At 41.5% G+C, this 25,000-nt stretch overlaps 1 protein-coding gene across 1 annotated transcript in view; it reads right to left on the bottom strand.

Moving 5' to 3' along the window:
• LOC139746244 (uncharacterized) overlaps positions 1–25,000 on the bottom strand; it is a 1,225,703-nt gene that overhangs the window by 220,594 nt on the left and 980,109 nt on the right. The window contains exons 8-9 of the mRNA XM_071657250.1: positions 8,264–8,439; positions 1,992–2,138 (exon numbers count right to left, since the gene is read on the bottom strand). Of these exons, the coding sequence (XP_071513351.1) occupies positions 1,992–2,138; positions 8,264–8,439 (323 nt within the window). The remainder of the gene's footprint in view (positions 1–1,991; positions 2,139–8,263; positions 8,440–25,000) is intronic.

Below are 25,000 nucleotides of genomic sequence, written 5' to 3'. Positions count from 1 at the left end.
AAGTTTTTATCGAGGATGTAAGGCATGTGTACGTGTAGGAAGAGAGGAAAGTGATTTGTTCTCAGTGAATGTAGGTTTGCGGCAGGCGTGTTTGAAGTCTCCATGGTTGTTTAATTTGTTTATGGATGGGGTTGTTAGGGTGGTGAATGCAAGAGTTTTGGAAAGAGGGGCAAGTATGAAGTCTGTTGGGGATGAGAGAGCTTGGGAAGTGAGTCAGTTGTTGTTCGCTGATGATACAGCGCTGGTGGCTGATTCATGTGAGAAACTGCATAAGCTGGTGACAGTTTGGTAAAGTGTGTGAAAGAAGAAAGTTTAGAGTGAATGTGAATAAGAGCAAGGTTATTAGGTACAGTAGGGTTGAGAGTCAAGTCAATTGGGAGGTGAGTTTGAATAGAGAAATACTGGAGGAAGTGAAGTGTTTTAGATATCTGGGAGTGGATCTGGCAGCAGATGGAACCATGGAAGCGGAAGTTGATCATAGGGTGGGGGAGGGGGAGAAAATTCTGGGAGCCTTGAAGAATGTGTGGAAGTCGAGAACTTTATCTCGGGAAGCAAAAATGGGTATGTTTGAAGGAATAGTGGTTCCAACAATGTTGTATGGTTGCGAGGCGTGGGCTATGGATAGAGTTGTGCGCAGGAGGATGGATGTGCTGGAAATGAGATGTTTGAGGACAATGTGTGGTGTGAGGTGGTTTGATCGAGTGAGTAACGTAAGGGTAAGAGAGATGTGTGGAAATAAAAAGAGCGTGGTTGAGAGAGCAGAAGAGGGTGTTTTGAAATGGTTTGGGCACATGGAGAGAATGAGTGAGGAAAGATTGACCAAGAGGATATATGTGTCGGAGGTGGAGGGAACGAGGAGAAGAGGGAGACGAAATTGGAGGTGGAAAGATGGAGTGAAAAAGATTTTGTGTGATCGGGGCCTGAACATGCAGGAGGGTGAAATGAGGGCAAGGAATAGAGTGAATTGGAGCGAAGTGGTATACCGGGGTTGACGTGCTGTCAGTGGATTGAATCAAGGCATGTGAAGCGTCTGGGGTAAACCATGGAAAGCTGTGTAGGTATGTATATTTGCGTGTGTGGACGTATGTATATACATGTGTATGGGGGTGGGTTGGGCCATTTCTTTCGTCTGTTTCCTTTCGCTACCTCGCAAACGCGGGAGACAGCGACAAAGCAAAAAAAAAAAAAAAAAATACATATATATATATATATATATATATATATATATATATATATATATATATATATATATATATATATATATATATATATATATATATATATATATATATATATATATATATATATATATATATATATATATATATATATATATATATATAATACATATATTCGCGGGAATAACGTGGTCAGAATAATTACAAAAAATACAGTAAATTATCATTAGTATCAAGTTTATTATTGAGTGTATTTCTCATGGGGAAAGAGGAAGACTGTCCCCGTCGCTCTTCACCCTCCATTGGATACGTCCCTTCCTAGTATGCACAGTAAGCTTATTCCTATTCATGTTTAACATTTGATTGTATCACCTCGTCAAAGGAGCAGTAAATATTCTTATTCAGGTCTGCATAGTCACCTAATCTTTCTATTCTGCCACCTTATCACCTCCACTCTTCATTATTCTACAGTTTTCCCATCCACTCCATGAGCTTTTCCCATTTTCTTCTAATTGCATTTAGCTTCTTATGTTTCTTGCAAACTTTTTTCTGTACTATAGTTCTTCCTTACACCTCTGTCCATCCTCTGCATTATGTCACTGTCTCACTCCAGCCCTTCATGTCATGAGCTCTAATAGAAATAAGTCAAAAGGCATTGCTTTGCAACTTGTAGCTTTTCACTTCTACCATCTAAGTTTTGAACGAGAGACAAGAGGACCTACGTCTGATACTGCACAGCAGAGCGTCCTGGTTCAGATTTCGAGCCCCTTTATCAACTAAAGTGATTAACAGAAATACCAGGTCAGGACTCACCCTGTCTGTGACCTGGATCATGAAGCGGAAGCCCCTTCGGTGGGCGGCGTCCTCGAAGTCGAGCGTCTGGCGAGCGAAGAGCTGCCCCACCGTGCCTTCTGTCCGCATCCCGAAGTGTTGCCAACCCCATCCGCTCTCCTCCACCACCTGCAACACACAAGAATGGAAGTAAGTTTACTCGCTGCTTCGAAATGGCAGTGAATGGCTCAGCTAGATTTAGTGATTTCATAGTTAGCATCTACGGTAATCATAGGATGGCATCCATGTAGGAATCACCGCACACCCACTATGGCATCCATCATACATGAGCAAATGGCACTGTACATCCTCTCAGTAAACACCAATACTTAACACTTGACGTTAATGACTTTTAAGACCGACACACAAAATCCTTTAATCATTATATTCGGAGATTCCCATAATAATAAGAATTAGATTAAAAAGAAAAACAATGAATGTTATCAAAGTTTACAGTTCACAACAAGACAATTGTGATTCCGTAAGTCATAGGTCCAATTCACAGCTTCACTTTTCCACCTTATAAGTGGATAATCACTCTCCATCTCGAATCATCTTCGTTATGCCTTTCATAACAGAATCCAAGAGTAACCTCTCCAATTGTCTTAATGCACAATCCATTTACCTCCTTCTCTAAATGCAGAACATTTTTCTATCCTTGTCTCAATGCAACGCTAACGATTCCATCATCTGGCTAACAACATATTAAAGATTTTGTGCCGATGTGTTGGAAGTGGGTAGGGGTGAAACATATTGTCTGAATTGCCCTTCCATCTATGGCAGAGTGCGGTGAACAAAATATATTTGCATTTCTAGGATTCACTCAACATATGATATCCTTAGCTCAGGACCTAAGAAAGAATAGCACACACACACACACACACACACACACACACACACACACACACACACACACACACACACACATACACACACACACCCACCCACACACCCACACACACACGCATACACACACACACCCACCCACCCACACACACACACACACTCACACACACACACCCACACCCACCCACCCACCCACACCACACATACACACACAGAGTTAGCCCACTGCAAAACTTTTTTTTTTCTAAATTCAAAAATGAAAATACACCGCCCACAATGCCATCAAAAAGACTGTCGCTAAGACTGACACTTCTGAAACAAGACACAAACATACGTAACCAATCATGTTGCAAGGTATATACAGTGGGATAAAAACAACAAACGGACACGCAGAATGATCTGACTCTTCCTGAGTGACAATAAGAGACACTCAGTGAAAGGTTAAGTTAATGATAGAATACAACAAGTGGCGTGCGTTCAGGTTATGGTAAAATGGCGCGGATGACTGTGCCGAGGATGACGTAGGCAATTTTGCATGTGTGATGAGTGTTTTCATATGTGTTCTCGGCTTCCGCCTGCAAGTGGAGTACTGCTGGCAAGGAAATCACGCTCGACAGGGCTGTACCATCTTCACTGGGAGGAAGAGTATGGTGCTATCGAGGACCTTTCCACCCCCAGAGAAGTGTGTTTAGCCCTGCTCCCGCTACTAAAGCCTCATGAAAGGGTTCTGGGGTTGCATAATGATATCAATAATAGTAATGATAATGATAATGATAATATTGATAATAATGATAATAATAATGATAATGATAATAATAATGATAATAATAATGATAATAATAATGATAATGATAATAATAATGATAATAATAATGATGATAATAATAATGATAACAATAATGATAATGATGATAATAGTCATAATGATAATAATAATGATAATAATAATAATAATGATAATAATAATAATAATAATAATGATAATAATAATAATGATAATAATAATAATAATGATAATAATGAAAATAATGATAGTAATAATAATAATGATAATGATAATGATAATAATAATGATAATGATGATAATAGTCATAATAATAACAACAATAATAATAATGATAATAACAATAATAATGATAATAAAATAATGATAATAATAATGATAATAATGATAATGATAATGATAAAGATATGATAGAGTTGATAGAGATGCTCTGTGGAAGGTATTAAGAATATATGGTGTGGGAGGCAAGTTGTTAGAAGAAGTGAAAGGTTTTAATCGAGGATGTAAGGCATGTGTACGTGTAGGAAGAGAGGAAAGTGATTGGTTCTCAGTGAATGTAGGTTTGCGGCAGGGGTGTGTGATGTCTCCATGGTTGTTTAATTTGTTTATGGATGGGGTTGTTAGGGAGGTAAATGCAAGAGTCTTGGAAAGAGGGGCAAGTATGAAGTCTGTTGGGGATGAGAGAGCTTGGGAAGTGAGTCAGTTGTTGTTCGCTGATGATACAGCGCTGGTGGCGGATTCATGTGAGAAACTGCAGAAGCTGGTGACGGAGTTTGGTAAAGTGTGTGGAAGAAGAAAGTTAAGAGTAAATGTGAATAAGAGCAAGGTTATTAGGTACAGTAGGGTTGAGGGTCAAGTCAATTGGGAGGCGGGTTTGAATGGAGAAAAACTGGAGGAAGTGAAGTGTTTTAGATATCTGGGAGTGGATCTGTCAGCGGATGGAACCATGGAAGCGGAAGTGGATCATAGGGTGGGGGAGGGGGCGAAAATCTGGGAGCCTTGAAAATGTGTGGAAGTCGAGAACATTATCCCGGAAAGCAAAAATGGGTATGTTTGAAGGAATAGTGGTTCCAACAATGTTGTATGGTTGCGAGGCGTGGGCTATGGATAGAGTTGTTCGCAGGAGGATGGATGTGCTGGAAATGAGATGTTTGAGGACAATGTGTGGTGTGAGGTGGTTTGATCGAGTAAGTAACGTAAGGGTAAGAGAGATGTGTGGAAATAAAAGAGCGTGGTTGAGAGAGCAGAAGAGGGTGTTTTGAAATGGTTTCGGCACATGGAGAGAATGAGTGAGGAAAGATTGACCAAGAGGATATATGTGTCGGAGGTGGAGGGAACGAGGAGAAGAGGGAGACCAAATTGGAGGTGGAAAGATGGAGTGAAAAAGATTTTGTGTGATCGGGGCCTGAACATGCAGGAGGGTGAAAGGAGGGCAAGGAATAGAGTGAATTGGAGCGATGTGGTATACCGGGGTTGACGTGCTGTCAGTGGATTGAATCGGGGCATGTGAAGCGTCTGGGGTAAACCATGGAAAGCTGTGTAGGTATGTATATTTTCGTGTGTGGACGTATGTATATACATGTGTATGGGGGTGGGTTGGGCCATTTCTTTCGTCTGTTTCCTTGCGCTACCTCGCAAACGCGGGAGACAGCGGCAAAAAAAAAAAAAAAAAAAAATAATAATGATAATAATAATAATAATAATAACAATAATAATAATAATAATAATAGTAGTAATAATAATAATAATAATAACAATAATTTTTTTTCATACTATTCACCATTTTCCGCGTCAGCGAGGTAGCGTTAAGAACAGAGGACTGGGCCTTTGAGGGAATATCCTCACTTGGTCCCCTTCTCTGTTCCTTCTTTTGGAAAACTAGAAAAGAGAGGGGACGATTTCCAGCCACCCGCTCCCTCCCCTTTTAGTCGCCTTCTACGACACGCAGGGAATACGTGGGAAGTATTCTTTCTCCCCTATCCCCAGGAAGAAATAATAATAATAAAGATGATAATGATATGGGTAATGATAATGATATTGATAACGAAGATACATTTTTTCTCATGCTTTTCGTTTCTCATATTAACGAAGTAGCGCCAGGAGCAGACGAAATAAAGCTTCATTTGCACACACACACACACACAAACAACACACACACACACACACACACACACACACACACACACACACACACACACACACACACACACACGCACTCTAGCTGTTATGCATGATGCACTGAAACCTGAGTCCCCATTTACAGCTATGCTCTACAGACCATTCCTTTGTCTTTCTTGTTATGGTTCAGACTACTGTCTTCACATTGCTACTTCCATTTCTGACCAGTACATCCTCTTGGTCTCTTCACTCATCCTTTCCATATGTCCACACCATTTCTGCACAGTAGCGCAATGATGAATTCAGTTCACAGAGCAAATCACGAAAGCACATTGCACAAAGTGAGATCTGATTGGTGAGTTCTCAATGAGCCATGTGATTTTGTGTTGGGGTAATTACCGATCTCTATACAGTGCAGGGAGAGAACGTACCTCCATTCGCTGGCCTCTTGTTTCTTAAGGTTTCTTCACCTCAAGGAGCATTTTAAACATCTGTATACTGTCGACGTTCACACAGTCTCGTTGCTTAATCTATTCCAGAACCTCCACCATCCTTATTCTAAAACAGAAAACCTCCTTACACTATTTCTAACATGTCCTCTACCTTATCATGGTCCCTGGTTACTCAGATGTTTCATTTCACGAGGGAATAGTTTCTGTCAGCGTCATCCGCTGAATCAGAAATATGAGGGATGTAATCAGTTTACCCCTTCTGTCAGCCCTCACTCTCTTCTCTTCTGGTAACACGAAGTCTGTAATCAGGTCACTCCTCTCTCTTCTCTTGTAATACGGAGACTGTAATCAGGTCAGCCCTCTCACTACGCTTCTGGTAACACGAAGACTGTAATCAGGTCACTCCTCTCTCTCCTCCTTCCTCTATGGTGGGCAGATTTGTACCCCTTTGTCTTTCACAGAAGCTTAGCTCGCTTGCTTTAGGTAACATCTTACTTTCCCTTCTCTGGACCCTGTCAATCAAATATATTCATGCTCTTTTACGTGCGTCCTTAAGAGGCGGAACCCAGTTTTGGTCTATCTTGTAACTAGCTTGCCAAATATATTCTTATACTTAAGTGGGTTTCTAGCATTCGCCAGCAGACTGTTCTTTTGCCGTTTTCCTAAAGTGAAACCCTCGCGACAACCTGTACATAGGGTTAGTTAACCCATAGCGACTGTTTGTATGTGTGTGTGTGTGTGTGTGTGTGTGTGTGTATTGGTGTGTGGGCAGAATCAGCATCTGCACAAACCAGAATGTCTTTTGCCTTGGCATAGACTTTTAATGAGTTTCGTGAGCAATGCAAGCAGACCATCCGGGTTCCACGTGTGTAGTGTTGCTTGTTACACAAGAATCGGAAAAGTTTGTTTCTCTATTACAGGAGATGCTCTGATGTTAAGTGATAATACGCTTATGAGAGTATCAAAATCTAAACCTTTTTCTATACGTTTGGAGGCGTACTGGATCCGTTTTTCTACGAACTATGGTGTTAACTTCCACAGATAATGTAACGAGTGTCACATCTGAATTGCAATAATCTTAGAGTAAAAATGATAAACTTGATAAGAATATCAGTCATTTAGAGCCAATTATTATTTTCAGGCTCAAATGACAAAACTCAGACCAAAATCTAAAAATACGCTTTTTTTTGTCAAATTCTTCAGGCCAGATATTCATTCACACAAACAACCCCATGTAGACTCATGCTGACATAGAAAACACTGAATGTATTTTTTGAAAATTCCTACAAAATGAGCTTGAAAACCGAAGATCTTCACCAAAATGTTTTCTGAAGACATTAGCAGTGCTACCCATAGTACGAAGCAGGGAGGTGCGAGCGATGACACCGTTAGACAAGTCTCTTGTCATGAAGTGCAGCCATAAATGACGGAGTGCAGCCATAGACGATCTTTGGCTGGACGATGAATAATTGTGACTTCATATCTTCACAACAGCAGAATCCATTTCACGGTTTGAGGATTTTTGGTAATTATTCTTAATATCTCTTTAACACTCGGTATATAGTTTTAATAATAATATCTGTTTAAAACAACCAATCATTATTCTAACATACTTGAGCGTATGATGATTTCACCCCCAAAAAGGTAATAATTTCAGAGAACACCAATAAAAAAGGTTATATGAAAGAAATGAAATAAATATTGCTATCTAACCTCTGTACAATAGGGAAGTACATTGATGAACAAACTAGCCAAGTGTGATAAATGACGACTAGTCCACTATAGTATATAGGAGAGTCACTGAACTGAACGATTTACAGCTGTAGCAACAAAAATCTAGCGAAACCGGGTGAAATATGCGACAAACGTAGATCTAATGAAGTTGCTGGAGTTGTGGGAAGTGTCGATGTAAGTAGATGAATTAGTGATATAACCTGGAAGAAGAATAGGTAGCTGACTGACCCGGTAGAAGCAAACGAATCAGACAAAATATATGAAAAAAAAGAAAATACATGAGGGCGCGACCTAGCCAGTAGAGGAGGAGGCAGACTGACCCGGTAGAAGAAGTAGTTGGAGGTGTCGTGGTCGGCGGTGGAGACCTGAAGAAGGGTGTCGTTACTGGGGGCTCCGTGGCCCCAGGTTTCGTCCATCTCCACCTGCCACAGGTCACGGGTAAGGCGAGGCGAGTTGTCATTCACGTCCGCCAGCCGTACCACCACTGTGCCCGTACCTGTAGTGAGAGAGAGAGAGACTAAGTTATGATTACGGTGTCAATAGTCATTATACGGACTATCTGTGAGAAGATTATATGAGTATATACGCTACCTCGCTAACGCGAGGTAGCGCAAGGAAACAGACGAAAGAATGGTCCAACCCACCCACATACACATGTATATACATACATGTTAACACAGGCACATATACATACCTATACATTTCAACGTATACATACATAAACATACACAGACATATGCATATATATATATATATATATATATATATATATATATATATATATATATATACATATATATATATATATATATATATATATATATATATATATATATATATATATATATATATATATATATATGTATATATATATACATATATATATATATATATATATATATATATATATATATATATATATATATATATATATATATATATATATATATATATATATATATATATATATATATATATATATATATATATATATATATATACATATGTACAAAATTCATACTTGCTGCCTTTATTCATTTCCGTCGCCACCCCGCCACACATGTAATGACAACAAAGGCTCAATTCGTTCACACTCAGTCTCTACCTGTTATGCAATAATGCCGGAAACCACAGCTCCCTTTCCACATCCAGGCCCCACACAACTTTCCATGGTTTACCCCTGATTCAATCCACTGACAGCACGTCAACCCCGGTATACCACAACGATCCAATTCACTCTATTCCTTGCCCGCCTTTCACCCTCCTGCATGTTTCAGGCCCCGATCACTCAAAATCTTTTTCACTCCATCTTTCCACCTCCAATTTGGTCTCCCACTTCTCCTCGTTCCCTTCATCTCCAACACATATATCCTCTTGGTCAATCTTTCCTCACTCCTTCTCTCCATGTGCCCAAAACATTTCAAAACAGCGTCTTCTGCTCTATCAACCACGCTCTTTTTATTTCCACACATCTCTCTTACCCTTACATTACTTACTCGAACAAACCACTTCAAACCACACATTGTCCTCAAACATCTCATTTCCAGCACATCCACCCTCCTGCGCACAACTCTGTCCATAGCCCACGCCTCGCAACCATACAACATTGTTGGAACCTCTATTCCTTCAAACATACCCATTTTTGCTTTCTGAGATAATGTTCTCGACTTCCACACATTCTTCAAGGTTCCCAGGATTTTCGCCCCCTCCCCGACCCTATGATTCACTTCCGCTTCCATGGTTCCATCCGCTGCCAGATCCAGTTTTTCTCCATTCAAAGTTACCTCCCAATTGACTTGACCCTCAACCCTACTGTACCTAATAACCTTGCTCTTATTCACATTTACTCTTAACTTTCTTCTTTCACACACTTTACCAAAATCAGTCACCAGCTTCTGCAGTTTCTCACATGAATCAGCCACCATTGATGTATCATCAGCGAACAACAACTGACTCACTTCCCAAGTTCTCTCATCCACAACAGACTACATACTTGTCCCTCTTTCCAAAACTCTTGCATTCACCTCCCTATCAACCCCATCCATAAACAAATTAAACAACCATGGAGACATCATACACCCCTGCCGCAAACCTACATTCACTGAGAACCAATCACTTTCCTCTCTTCCTACACGAACACATGGCTCACATCCTCGATAAAAACTTTTCACTGCTTCTAACAACTTGCCTCCCACATCATATATTCTTAATACCTTCCACAGAGCATCTCTATCAACTCTATAATATGCCTTCTCCAGATCCATAAATGCTTTTCTAAGTATCCATTTGCTTTTCTAAGTATTTCTCACATACATTCTTCAAAGCAGATACCTGATCCACACATCCTCTACCACTTCTGAAACCACACTGCTCTTCCCCAATCCGATGCTCTGTACATGCCTTCACCCTCTCAATCAATACCCTCCCATATAATTTACCAGGAATACTCAGCAAACTTATACCTCTGTAATTTGAGCATTCACTCTTATCCCCTTTGCACTATGCACGCATTACTCCAAGCCTCAGGTACCTCACCATGAGTCATACATACATTAAATAACCTTACCAACCAGTCAACAATACAGTCACCCCCTTTTTTAATAGATTCCACTGCAATACCATCCAAACTTGCTGCCTTGCCGGCTTTCATCTTCCGCAAGGCTTTTACTACCTCTTTTCTGTTTACCAAATCATTTTCCCTAACCCTCTCACTTTGCACACCACCTCGACCAAAACACCCTATATCTGCCACTCTATCATCAAATACATTCAACAAACCTTCAAAATACTCATTCCATCTCCTTCTCACATCACCACTACTTGTTATCACCTCCCCATTAGCGCCCTTCACTGAAGTTCCCATTTGCTCCCTTGTCTTACGCACTTTATTTACCTCCTTCCAAAAAATCTTTTTATTCTCCCTGAAATTTAATGATACTCTCTCACCCCAACTCTCATTTGCCCTCTTTTTCACCTCTTGCACCTTTCTCTTGACCACCTGTCTCTTTCTTTTATACATCTCCCACTCAATTCTATTTTTCCCTGCAAAAATCGTCCAAATGCCTCTCTCTTCTCTTTCACTAATAATCTTACTTCTTCATCCCACCACTCATTACCCTTTCTAACCAACCCACCTCCCACGCTTCTCATGTCACAAGCATCTTTTGCGCAAGCCATCACTGCTTCCCTCCCTAAATACATCCCATTCCTCCCCCACTCCCCTTACTTCCATTGTTCTCACCTTTTTCCATTCTGTACTCAGTCTCTCCTGGTACTTCCTCACACAAGTCTCCTTCCCAAGCTCACTTACTCTCACCACCCTCTTCTACCCCAACATTCACTCTTCTTTTCTGAAAACCCATACAAATCTTCACCTTAGCCTCCACAAGATAATGATCAGACATCCCTCCAGTTGCAGCTCTCAGCACATTAACATCCAAAAGTCTCTCTTTCGCGCGCCTGTCAATTAACACGTAATCCAATAACACTCTCTGGCCATATCTCCTACTTACATACGTATACATATGTAAATCTCGCTTTTTAAACCAGGTATTCCCAATCACCAGTCCTTTTTCAGCACATAAATCTACAAGTTCTTCACCATTTCCATTTACAACACTGAACACCCCATGTATACCAATTATTCCCTCAACTGCCACATAACTCACCTTTGCATTCAAATCACCCATCACTATAACCCGGTCTTGTGCATCAAAACCACTAACACACTCATTCAGCTGCTCCCAAAACACTCGCCTCTCATGATCTTTCTTCTCATGCCCAGGTGCATATGCACCATTAGTCACCCATCTCTCCCCATCAACTTTCAGTTTTACCCATATTAATCGAGAATTTACTTTCTTACATTCTATCCCATACTCCCAAAACTCCTGTTCCAGGAGTAGTGCTACTCCTTCCCTTGCACTTGTCCTCTCACTAACCCCTGACTTTACTCCCATGACATTCTCAAACCACTCTTCCCCTTTACCCTTAAGCTTCCTTTCACTCAGAGCCAAAACATCCAGGTTCCTTTCGTCAAACATACTACCTATCTCTCCTTTTTTCACATCTTGGTTACATCCACACACCAGAATCTGAGTCTACGAGGAGGATGAGCACTCCCCGCGTGACTCCTTCTGCTTCCCATTTTTAGAAAGTTAAAATACAAGGACGGGAGGATCTCTGGCCCCCCGCTCCCGTCCGCTCTAGTCGCCTTCTACGACACGTGAGGAATGCGTGGGAAGTATTCTTTCACACCTATCCCCAGGGATAGGATATATATATATATATATATATATATATATATATATATATATATATATATATATATATATATATATATCTTTTTCTTTCTTTCGTACTATTCGCCATTTCCCGCATTAGCGAGGTAGCGTTATCAACAGAGGACTGGGCCTCAGAGGGAATATCCTCACCTGGCCCCCTTCTCTGTTCCTTCGTTTGGAAAATAAAAAAAAAAACGAGAGGGGAGGATTTCCAGCCACCCGCTCCCTTCCCTTTTAGTCGCCTTCTACGACACGCAGGTAATACGTGGGAAGTATTCTTCCTCCCCTATCCCCAGGGATATATATATATATATATATATATATATATATATATATATATATATATATATATATATTTTTTTTTTTTTTTTTTTTTTTTTTTTTTTTTTTTTTATACTTTGTCGCTGTCTCCCGCGTTTGCGAGGTAGCGCAAGGAAACAGACGAAAGAAATGGCCCAACCCCCCCCCCCCCATACACATGTACATACACACGTCCACACACGCAAATATACATACCTACACAGCTTTCCATGGTTTACCCCAGACGCTTCACATGCCTTGATTCACTCCACTGACAGCACGTCAACCCCTGTATACCACATCACTCCAATTCACTCTATTCCTTGCCCTCCTTTCACCCTCCTGCATGTTCAGGCCCCGATCACACAAAATCTTTTTCACTCCATCTTTCCACCTCCAATTTGGTCTCCCTCTTCTCCTCGTTCCCTCCACCTCCGACACATATATCCTCTTGGTCAATCTTTCCTCACTCATTCTCTCCATGTGCCCAAACCATTTCAAAACACCCTCTTCTGCTCTCTCAACCACGCTCTTTTTATTTCCACACATCTCTCTCACCCTTACGTTACTTACTCGATCAAACCACCTCACACCACACATTGTCCTCAAACATCTCATTTCCAGCACATCCATCCTCCTGCGCACAACTCTATCCATAGCCCACGCCTCGCAACCATACAACATTGTTGGAACCACTATTCCTTCAAACATACCCATTTTTGCTTTCCGAGATAATGTTCTCGACTTCCACACATTTTTCAAGGCTCCCAAAATTTTCGCCCCCTCCCCCACCCTATGATCCACTTCCGCTTCCATGGTTCCATCCGCTGACAGATCCACTCCCAGATATCTAAAACACTTCACTTCCTCCAGTTTTTCTCCATTCAAACTCACCTCCCAATTGACTTGACCCTCAACCCTACTGTACCTAATAACCTTGCTCTTATTCACATTTACTCTTAACTTTCTTCTTCCACACACTTTACCAAACTCAGTCACCAGCTTCTGCAGTTTCTCACATGAATCAGCCACCAGCGCTGTATCATCAGCGAACAACAACTGACTCACTTCCCAAGCTCTCTCATCCCCAACAGACTTCATACTTGCCCCTCTTTCCAGGACTCTTGCATTTACCTCCCTAACAACCCCATCCATAAACAAATTAAACAACCATGGAGACATCACACACCCCTGCCGCAAACCTACATTCACTGAGAACCAATCACTTTCCTCTCTTCCTACACGTACACATGCCTTACATCCTCGATAAAAACTTTTCACTGCTTCTAACAACTTGCCTCCCACACCATATATTCTTAATACCTTCCACAGAGCATCTCTATCAACTCTATCATATGCCTTCTCCAGATCCATAAATGCTACATACAAATCCATTTGCTTTTCTAAGTATTTCTCACATACATTCTTCAAAGCAAACACCTGATCCACACATCCTCTACCACTTCTGAAACCGCACTGCTCTTCCCCAATCTGATGCTCTGTACATGCCTTCACCCTCTCAATCAATACCCTCCCATATAATTTACCAGGAATACTCAACAAACTTATACCTCTGTAATTTGAGCACTCACTCTTATCCCCTTTGCCTTTGTACAATGGCACTATGCACGCATTCCGCCAATCCTCAGGCACCTCACCATGAGTCATACATACATTAAATAACCTTACCAACCAGTCAACAATACAGTCACCCCCTTTTTTAATAAATTCCACTGCAATACCATCCAAACCTGCTGCCTTGCCGGCTTTCATCTTCCGCAAAGCTTTTACTACCTCTTCTCTGTTTACCAAATCATTTTCCCTAACCCTCTCACTTTGCACACCACCTCGACCAAAACACCCTATATCCATATATACATATGGATGGGGTTGTTAGGGAGGTGAATGCAAGAGTTTTGGAAAGACGGGCAAGTATGAAGTCTGTTGGGGATGAGAGAGCTTGGGAAGTGAGTCAGTTGTTGTTCGCTGATGATACAGCGCTGGTGGCTGATTCATGTGAGAAACTGCAGAAGCTGGTGACTGAGTTTCGTAGAGTGTGTGAAAGAAGAAAGTTAAGAGTAAATGTGAATAAGAGCAAGGTTATTTGGTACAGAAGGGTTGAGGGTCAAGTCAATTAGGAGGTGAGTTTGAATGGAGAAAAACTGGAGGAAGTGAAGTGTTTTAGATATCTGGTAGTGGATCTGGCAGCGGATGGAACCATGGAAGCGGAAGTGGATCATAGGGTGGGGGAGGGGGCGAAAATTCTGGGAGCCTTGAAGAATGTGTGGAAGTCGAGAACATTATCTCGGAAAGCAAAAATGGGTATGTTTGAAGGAATAGTGGTTCCAACAGTGTTGTATGGTTGCGAGGCGTGGGCTATGGATAGAGTGGTGCGCAGGAGGATGGATGTGCTGGAAATGAGATGTTTGAGGAGAATGTGCGGTGTGAGGTGGTTTGATCGAGTAAGTAACGTAAGGGTAAGAGAGATGTGTGGAAATAAAAAGAGCGTGGTTGAGAGAGCAGAAGAGGGTGTTTTGAAATTGTTTGGGCACATGGAGAGAATGAGTGAGGAAAGATTGACGAAGAGGATATATGTGTCGGAGGTGGAGGGAACGAGGAGAAGAGGGAGACCAAATTGGAGGTGGAAAGATGGAGTGAAGAAGATTTTGTGTGATCGGGGCCTGAACATGCAGAAGGGTGAAAGGAGGGCAAGGAATATAGTGAATTGGAGCGATGTGGTATACCGGGGTTGACGTGCTGTCGGTGGATTGAATCAGGGCATGTGAAGCGTCTGGGGTAAACCATGGAAAGCTGTGTAGGTAGGTATATTTGCGTGTGTGGACGTATGTATATACATGTGTATGGGGGTGGGTTGGGCCATTTCTTTCGTCTGTTTCCTTGCGCTACCTCGCAAACGCGGGAGACAGCGACAAAGCAAAAAAAAAAAAAAAAATATATATATATATATATATATATATATATATATATATATATATATATATATATATATATATATATATATATATATATATATATATATATATATATATATATATATATATATATATATCAACGAAGCATCGAAACCCAGAAGTGCGACGAGTGTAGGAACCACTACATCATGAAAGAGAGGCGAGTCCACGAAAACACCTGCGCCTGCCTGGTCCACCCTTACGACCTCTGTCACCTCACAAGGAAGCGCGGGGGACACCATGAGGCATCAGCAGCTGGTCAGGAGGAGTTAACGAGAGGAGGGCTACCGAGAGCAGAGACATCGATAGGACGTCTGAAGGCAAGACCGACTTCGACGATGAAGGCCTGCACTGTGGCTAAGAGATTGACTTGAGGAGGCAGAAGTGATATTGTGACAGTGATTGTGTCAGCGTCGCGTCGCCTCGCCGCAGTGTATCGAGACAGACTTCCCCAGAACTTTTAAAGGGGAAGTAAATGTTTATAGTTGTGTTACTGGAGTGATAGTTTTCATGCATGGTGTTTTTGACAAGAAAATAGTGAAGTTGGAGAAAAATGTAGCTTAGACATTGAAGCTTATTGATACAGTGGTGAAATTGATGAGAACTGCTATTGACGTTTGTGTGAATAAATTGTACATTTCCTTTTCCATAGCCAGAGGTTGAACCATTATGTGACATTCATTTTTTTCATTCATTTCAAGCTAAAAGTTTGTTTTCTAAATTGTTTCTTACATTTTTCATATGTATATATATGTACGTGTGTGTGTGTGTGTGTATGTGCGTATGTGTGTGTATGTGTGTGTGTGTGTATATGTATATATATATGTATATTATCCCTGGGGATAGGGGTGAAAGAATACTTCCCACGTATTCCTCGCGTGTCGTAGAAAGCGACTAGAGGGGACGGGAGCGGGGGGCCGGAAATCCTCCCCTCCTTGTAATTAACTTTCTAAAATGGGAAACAGAAGAAGGAGTCACGCGGGGAGTGATCATCCTCCTCGAAGGCTCAGAGTGGGGTGCCTAAATGTGTGTGGATGTAACCAAGATGTGAAAAAAGGAGAGATAGGTAGTATGTTTGAGGAAAGGAACCTGGATGTTTTGGCTCTGAGTGAAACGAAGCTCAAGGGTAAAGGGGAAGAGTGGTTTGGAAATGTCTGGGGAGTGAAGTCAGGGGTTAGTGAGAGGACAAGAGCAAGGGAAGGAGTAGCGATACTCCTGAAACAGGAGTTGTGGGAGTATGTGATAGAATGTAAGAAAGTAAATTCTCGATTAATATGGGTAAAATTGAAAGTTGATGGAGAGAGGTGGGTGATTATTGGTGCATATGCACCTGGGCATGAGAAGAAAGATCATGAGAGGTAAGTGTTTTGGGAGCAGCTAAATGAGTGTGTTAGCGGTTGTGATGCACGAGACCGGGTTATAGTGATGGGTGATTTGAATGCAAAGGTGAGTAATGTGGCAGTTGAGGGAATAATTGGTGTGCATGGGGTGTTCAGTGTTGTAAATGGAAATGGTGAGGAGCTTGTAGATTTATGTGCTGAAAAAGGACTGATGATTGGGAATACCTGGTTTAAAAAGCGAGATATACATAAGTATACTTATGTAAGTAGGAGAGATGGCCAGAGAGCGTTATTGGATTACGTGTTAATTGACAGGCGTGCGAAAGAGAGACTTTTGGATGTCAATGTGTTGAGAGGTGCAACTGGAGGGATGTCTGATCATTATCTTGTGGAGGCTAAGGTGAAGATTAGTATGGGTTTTCAGAAAAGAAGAGTGAATGTTGGGGTGAAGAAGGTGTTGAGAGTAAGTGAGCTTGGGAAGGAGACCTGTGTGAGGAAGTATCAGGAGAGACTGTGTACAGAATGGAAAAAGGTGAGAACAATGGAAGTAAAGGGAGTGGGGGAGGAATGGGATGTATTTAGGGAATCAGTGATGGATTGCGCAAAAGATGCTTGTGGCATGAGAAGAGTGGGAGGTGGGCTGTTTAGAAAGGGTAGTGAGTGGTGGGATGAAGAAGTAAGAGTATTAGTGAAAGAGAAGAGAGAGGCATTTGGACGATTTTTGCAGGGAAAAAATGCAATTGAGTGGGAGAAGTATAAAAGAAAGAGACAGGAGGTCAAGAGAAAGGTGCAAGAGGTGAAAAAAAGGGCAAATGAGAGTTGGGGTGAGAGACTATCAGTAAATTTTAGGGAGAATAAAAAGATGTTCTGGAAGGAGGTAAATAGGGTGCGTAAGACAAGGGAGCAAATGGGAACTTCAGTGAAGAGCGTAAATGGGGAGGTGATAACAAGTAGTGGTGATGTGAGAAGGAGATGGAATGAGTATTTTGAAGGTTTGTTGAATGTGTCTGATGACAGAGTGGCAGATATAGGGTGTTTGGGTCGAGGTGGTGTGCAAAGTGAGAGGGTTAGGGAAAATGATTTGGTAAACAGAGAAGAGGTAGTAAAAGCTTTGCGGAAGATGAAAGCCGACAAGGCAGCAGGTTTGGATGGTATTGCAGTGGAATTTATTAAAAAAGGGGTTGACTGTATTGTTGACTGGTTGGTAAGGTTATTTAATGTATGTATGACTCATGGTGAGGTGCCTGAGGATTGGCGCAATGCGTGCATAGTGCCATTGTACAAAGGCAAAGGGGATAAGAGTGAGTGCTCAAATTACAGAGGTATAAGTTTGTTGAGTATTCCTGGTAAATTATATGGGAGGGTATTGATTGAGAGGGTGAAGGCAGGTACAGAGCATCAGATTGGGGAAGAGTAGTGTGGTTTCAGAAGTGGTAGAGGATGTGTGGATCAGGTGTTTGCTTTGAAGAATGTATGTGAGAAATACTTAGAAAAGCAAATGGATTTGTATGTAGCATTTATGGATCTGGAGAAGGCATATGATAGAGTTGATAGAGATGCTCTGTGGAAGGTATTAAGAATATATGGTGTGGGAGGCAAGTTGTTAGAAGCAGTGAAAAGTTTTTATCGAGGATGTAAGGCATGTGTACGTGTAGGAAGAGAGGAAAGTGATTGGTTCTCAGTGAATGTAGGTTTGCGGCAGGGGTGTGTGATGTCTCCATGGTTGTTTAATTTGTTTATGGATGGGGTTGTTAGGGAGGTAAATGCAAGAGTCTTGGAAAGAGGGGCAAGTATGAAGTCTGTTGGGGATGAGAGAGCTTGGGAAGTGAGTCAGTTGTTGTTCGCTGATGATACAGCGCTGGTGGCGGATTCATGTGAGAAACTGCAGAAGCTGGTGACGGAGTTTGGTAAAGTGTGTGGAAGAAGAAAGTTAAGAGTAAATGTGAATAAGAGCAAGGTTATTAGGTACAGTAGGGTTGAGGGTCAAGTCAATTGGGAGGTGAGTTTAAATGGAGAAAAACTGGAGGAAGTGAAGTGTTTTAGATATCTGGGAGTGGATCTGTCAGCGGATGGAACCATGGAAGCGGAAGTGGATCATAGGGTGGGGGAGGGGGCGAAAATTTTGGGAGCCTTGAAAAATGTGTGGAAGTCGAGAACATTATCTCGGAAAGCAAAAATGGGTATGTTTGAAGGAATAGTGGTTCCAACAATGTTGTATGGTTGCGAGGCGTGGGCTATGGATAGAGTTGTGCGCAGGAGGATGGATGTGCTGGAAATGAGATGTTTGAGGACAATGTGTGGTGTGAGGTGGTTTGATCGAGTAAGTAACGTAAGGGTAAGAGAGATGTGTGGAAATAAAAAGAGCGTGGTTGAGAGAGCAGAAGAGGGTGTTTTGAAATGGTTTGGGCACATGGAGAGAATGAGTGAGGAAAGATTGACCAAGAGGATATATGTGTCGGAGGTGGAGGGAACGAGGAGAAGAGGGAGACCAAATTGGAGGTGGAAAGATGGAGTGAAAAGGATTTTGTGTGATCGGGGCCTGAACATGCAGGAGGGTGAAAGGAGGGCAAGGAATAGAGTGAATTGGAGCGATGTGGTATACAGGGGTTGACGTGCTGTCAGTGGATTGAATCAAGGCATGTGAAGCGTCCGGGGTAAACCATGGAAAGCTGTGTAGGTATGTATATTTGCGTGTGTGGACGTGTGTATGTACATGTGTATGGGGGGGGTTGGGCCATTTCTTTCGTCTGTTTCCTTGCGCTACCTCGCAACCGCGGGAGACAGCGACGAGGTATAAATAAAAAAAAAAAAATATATATATATATATAAAGTGTGTGAAAGAAGAAAGTTAAGAGTAAATGTGAATAAGAGCAAGGTTATTAGGTACAGCAGGGTTGAGGGTCAAGTCAATTGGGAGGTAAGATTGAATGGAAAAAAACTGGAGGAAGTAGAGTGTTTTTGATATCTGGGAGTGGATCTGGCAGCGGATGGAACCATGGAAGCGGAAGTGAATCATAGGGTGGGGGAGGGGGCGAAAATCCTGGGAGCCTTGAAGAATGTGTGGAAGTCGAGAACATTATCTCGGAGAGCAAAAATGGGTATGTTTGAAAGAATAGTGGTTCCAACAATGTTGTATGGTTGCGAGGCGTGGGCTATGGATAGAGTTGTGCGCAGGAGGGTGGATGTGCTGGAAATGAGATGTTTGAGGACAATGTCTGGTGTGAGGTGGTTTGATAGAGTAAGTAATGTATGGGTAAGAGAGATGTGTGGAAATAAAAAGAGCGTGGTTGAGAGAGCAGAAGACTGTGTTTTGAAATGGTTTGGTCACATGGAGAGAATGAGTGAGGAAAGATTGACCAAGAGGATATATTTGTCGGAGGTGGAGGGAGCGTTGAGAACTGGGAGACCAAATTGGAGGTGGAAAGATGGAGTTAAAAAGATTTTGTGTGATCGGTGCATGAACATGCAGGAGGGTGAAAGGAGGGCAAGGAATAGAGTGAATTTGATCGATGTGGTATACTGGGGTTGACGTGCTATCAGTGGATTGAATCTGGCCATGTGAAGCGTCTGGGGTAAACCATGGAAAGTTGTGTGGGGCCTAGATGTGGAAAGGGAGCTGTGGTTTCGGGCATTATTGCATGACAGCTAGAGACTGAGTATGAACGAATGGGGCCTTTGTTGTCTTTTCCTAGTGCTACCTCGCACATATGAGGGGGGAGGGGGAAGGTATTCCATGTGTGGCGAGGTGGCGATGGGAATGAATGAATTCAGACAGTGTGAATTATGTGCATGGGTATATATGTATGTGTCTGTGTGCGTATATATATGTGTACATTGAGATGTATAGGTATGTATATTTGCGTGTGTGGACGTGTATGTATATACATTCTGTATGGGGGTGGGTTGGGCCAATTTTTTAGTCTGTTTCCTTGCGCTACCTCGCAAACGCGGGAGACAGCGACAAAGCAAAATAAAAAATAATAATGATATATATATACATATATATATATATATATATATATATATATATATATATATATATATATATATATATATATATATATATATATATATATATACCTATATATATATATATATTTATATATATATATATATATATATATATATATATATATATATATATATATATATATATATATATATATATATATATATATATATATATATATATATGTATTGTTGACTGGTTGGTAAGGTTATTTAATGTATGTATGACTCATGGTGAGGTGCCTGAGGATTGGCGGAATGCGTGCATAGTGCCATTGTACAAAGGCAAAGGGGATAAGAGCGAGTGCTCAAATTACAGAGGTATAAGTTTGTTGAGTATTCCTGGTAAATTATATGGGAGGGTATTGATTGAGAGGGTGAAGGCATGTACAGAGCATCAGATTGGGGAAGAGCAGTGCGGTTTCAGAAGTGGTAGAGGATGTGTGGATCAGGTGTTTGCTTTGAAGAATGTATGTGAGAAATACTTAGAAAAGCAAATGGATTTGTATGTAGCATTTATGGATCTGGAGAAGGCATATGATAGAGTTGATAGAGATGCTCTGTGGAAGGTATTAAGAATATATGGTGTGGGAGGCAAGTTGTTAGAAGCAGTGAAAAGTTTTTATCGAGGATGTAAGGCATGTGTACGTGTAGGAAGAGAGGAAAGTGATTGGTTCTCAGTGAATGTAGGTTTGCGGCAGGGGTGTGTGATGTCTCCATGGTTGTTTAATTTGTTTATGGATGGGGTTGTAAGGGAGGTAAATGCAAGAGTCCTGGAAAGAGGGGCAAGTATGAAGTCTGTTGGGGATGAGAGAGCTTGGGAAGTGAGTCAGTTGTTGTTCGCTGATGATACAGCGCTGGTGGCTGATTCATGTGAGAAACTGCAGAAGCTGGTGACTGAGTTTGGTAAAGTGTGTGGAAGAAGAAAGTTGAGAGTAAATGTGAATAAGAGCAAGGTTATTAGGTACAGTAGGGGTGAGGGTCAAGTCAATTGGGAGGTGAGTTTGAATGGAGAAAAACTGGAGGAAGTGAAGTGTTTTAGATATCTGGGAGTGGATCTGTCAGCGGATGGAACCATGGAAGCGGAAGTTGATCATAGGGTGGGGGAGGGGGCGAAAATTTTGGGAGCCTTGAAAAATGTGTGGAAGTCGAGAACACTATCTCGGAAAGCAAAAATGGGTATGTTTGAGGGAATAGTGGTTCCAACAATGTTGTATGGTTGCGAGGCGTGGGCTATGGATAGAGATGTGCGCAGGAGGATGGATGTGCTGGAAATGAGATGTATGAGGACAATGTGTGGTGTGAGGTGGTTTGATCGAGTAAGTAACGTAAGGGTAAGAGAGATGTGTGGAAATAAAAAGAGCGTGGTTGAGAGAGCAGAAGAGGGTGTTTTGAAATGGTTTGGGCACATGGAGAGAATGAGTGAGGAAAGATTGACCAAGAGGATATATGTGTCGGAGGTGGAGGGAACGAGGAGAAGAGGGAGACCAAATTGGAGGTGGAAAGATGGAGTGAAAAGGATTTTGTGTGATCGGGGCCTGAACATGCAGGAGGGTGAAAGGAGGGCAAGGAATAGAGTGAATTGGAGCGATGTGGTATACAGGGGTTGACGTGCTGTCAGTGGATTGAATCAAGGCATGTGAAGCGTCCGGGGTAAACCATGGAAAGCTGTGTAGGTATGTATATTTGCGTGTGTGGACGTGTGTATGTACATGTGTATGGGGGGGGTTGGGCCATTTCTTTCGTCTGTTTCCTTGCGCTACCTCGCAACCGCGGGAGACAGCGACGAGGTATAAATAAAAAAAAAAAATATATATATATATATATAAAGTGTGTGAAAGAAGAAAGTTAAGAGTAAATGTGAATAAGAGCAAGGTTATTAGGTACAGCAGGGTTGAGGGTCAAGTCAATTGGGAGGTAAGATTGAATGGAAAAAAACTGGAGGAAGTAGAGTGTTTTTGATATCTGGGAGTGGATCTGGCAGCGGATGGAACCATGGAAGCGGAAGTGAATCATAGGGTGGGGGAGGGGGCGAAAATCCTGGGAGCCTTGAAGAATGTGTGGAAGTCGAGAACATTATCTCGGAGAGCAAGAATGGGTATGTTTGAAAGAATAGTGGTTCCAACAATGTTGTATGGTTGCGAGGCGTGGGCTATGGATAGAGTTGTGCGCAGGAGGGTGGATGTGCTGGAAATGAGATGTTTGAGGACAATGTCTGGTGTGAGGTGGTTTGATAGAGTAAGTAATGTATGGGTAAGAGAGATGTGTGGAAATAAAAAGAGCGTGGTTGAGAGAGCAGAAGACTGTGTTTTGAAATGGTTTGGTCACATGGAGAGAATGAGTGAGGAAAGATTGACCAAGAGGATATATTTGTCGGAGGTGGAGGGAGCGTTGAGAACTGGGAGACCAAATTGGAGGTGGAAAGATGGAGTTAAAAAGATTTTGTGTGATCGGTGCATGAACATGCAGGAGGGTGAAAGGAGGGCAAGGAATAGAGTGAATTTGATCGATGTGGTATACTGGGGTTGACGTGCTATCAGTGGATTGAATCTGGCCATGTGAAGCGTCTGGGGTAAACCATGGAAAGTTGTGTGGGGCCTAGATGTGGAAAGGGAGCTGTGGTTTCGGGCATTATTGCATGACAGCTAGAGACTGAGTGTGAACGAATGGGGCCTTTGTTGTCTTTTCCTAGTGCTACCTCGCACATATGAGGGGGGAGGGGGAAGGTATTCCATGTGTGGCGAGGTGGCGATGGGAATGAATGAATTCAGACAGTGTGAATTATGTGCATGGGTATATATGTATGTGTCTGTGTGTGTATATATATGTGTACATTGAGATGTATAGGTATGTATATTTGCGTGTGTGGACGTGTATGTATATACATTCTGTATGGGGGTGGGTTGGGCCAATTTTTTAGTCTGTTTCCTTGCGCTACCTCGCAAACGCGGGAGACAGCGACAAAGCAAAATAAAAAATAATAATGATATATATATACATATATATATATATATATATATATATATATATATATATATATATATATATATATATATATATATATATATATATACCTATATATATATATATATTTATATATATATATATATATATATATATATATATATATATATATATATATATATATATATATATATATATATATATATATATATATATATATATATATATATATATATATGTATTGTTGACTGGTTGGTAAGGTTATTTAATGTATGTATGACTCATGGTGAGGTGCCTGAGGATTGGCGGAATGCGTGCATAGTGCCATTGTACAAAGGCAAAGGGGATAAGAGCGAGTGCTCAAATTACAGAGGTATAAGTTTGTTGAGTATTCCTGGTAAATTATATGGGAGGGTATTGATTGAGAGGGTGAAGGCATGTACAGAGCATCAGATTGGGGAAGAGCAGTGCGGTTTCAGAAGTGGTAGAGGATGTGTGGATCAGGTGTTTGCTTTGAAGAATGTATGTGAGAAATACTTAGAAAAGCAAATGGATTTGTATGTAGCATTTATGGATCTGGAGAAGGCATATGATAGAGTTGATAGAGATGCTCTGTGGAAGGTATTAAGAATATATGGTGTGGGAGGCAAGTTGTTAGAAGCAGTGAAAAGTTTTTATCGAGGATGTAAGACATGTGTACGTGTAGGAAGAGAGGAAAGTGATTGGTTCTCAGTGAATGTAGGTTTGCGGCAGGGGTGTGTGATGTCTCCATGGTTGTTTAATTTGTTTATGGATGGGGTTGTAAGGGAGGTAAATGCAAGAGTCCTGGAAAGAGGGGCAAGTATGAAGTCTGTTGGGGATGAGAGAGCTTGGGAAGTGAGTCAGTTGTTGTTCGCTGATGATACAGCGCTGGTGGCTGATTCATGTGAGAAACTGCAGAAGCTGGTGACTGAGTTTGGTAAAGTGTGTGGAAGAAGAAAGTTGAGAGTAAATGTGAATAAGAGCAAGGTTATTAGGTACAGTAGGGGTGAGGGTCAAGTCAATTGGGAGGTGAGTTTGAATGGAGAAAAACTGGAGGAAGTGAAGTGTTTTAGATATCTGGGAGTGGATCTGTCAGCGGATGGAACCATGGAAGCGGAAGTGGATCATAGGGTGGGGGAGGGGGCGAAAATTTTGGGAGCCTTGAAAAA

Source organism: Panulirus ornatus, chromosome 64 (assembly GCF_036320965.1).
Source record: "Panulirus ornatus isolate Po-2019 chromosome 64, ASM3632096v1, whole genome shotgun sequence".
NCBI classification, from domain to species: Eukaryota; Metazoa; Arthropoda; class Malacostraca; order Decapoda; family Palinuridae; genus Panulirus; species Panulirus ornatus.
The sequence above is the reverse complement of the archived record's forward strand: the minus strand, read 5'-3'. Positions and strand labels throughout refer to the sequence as shown.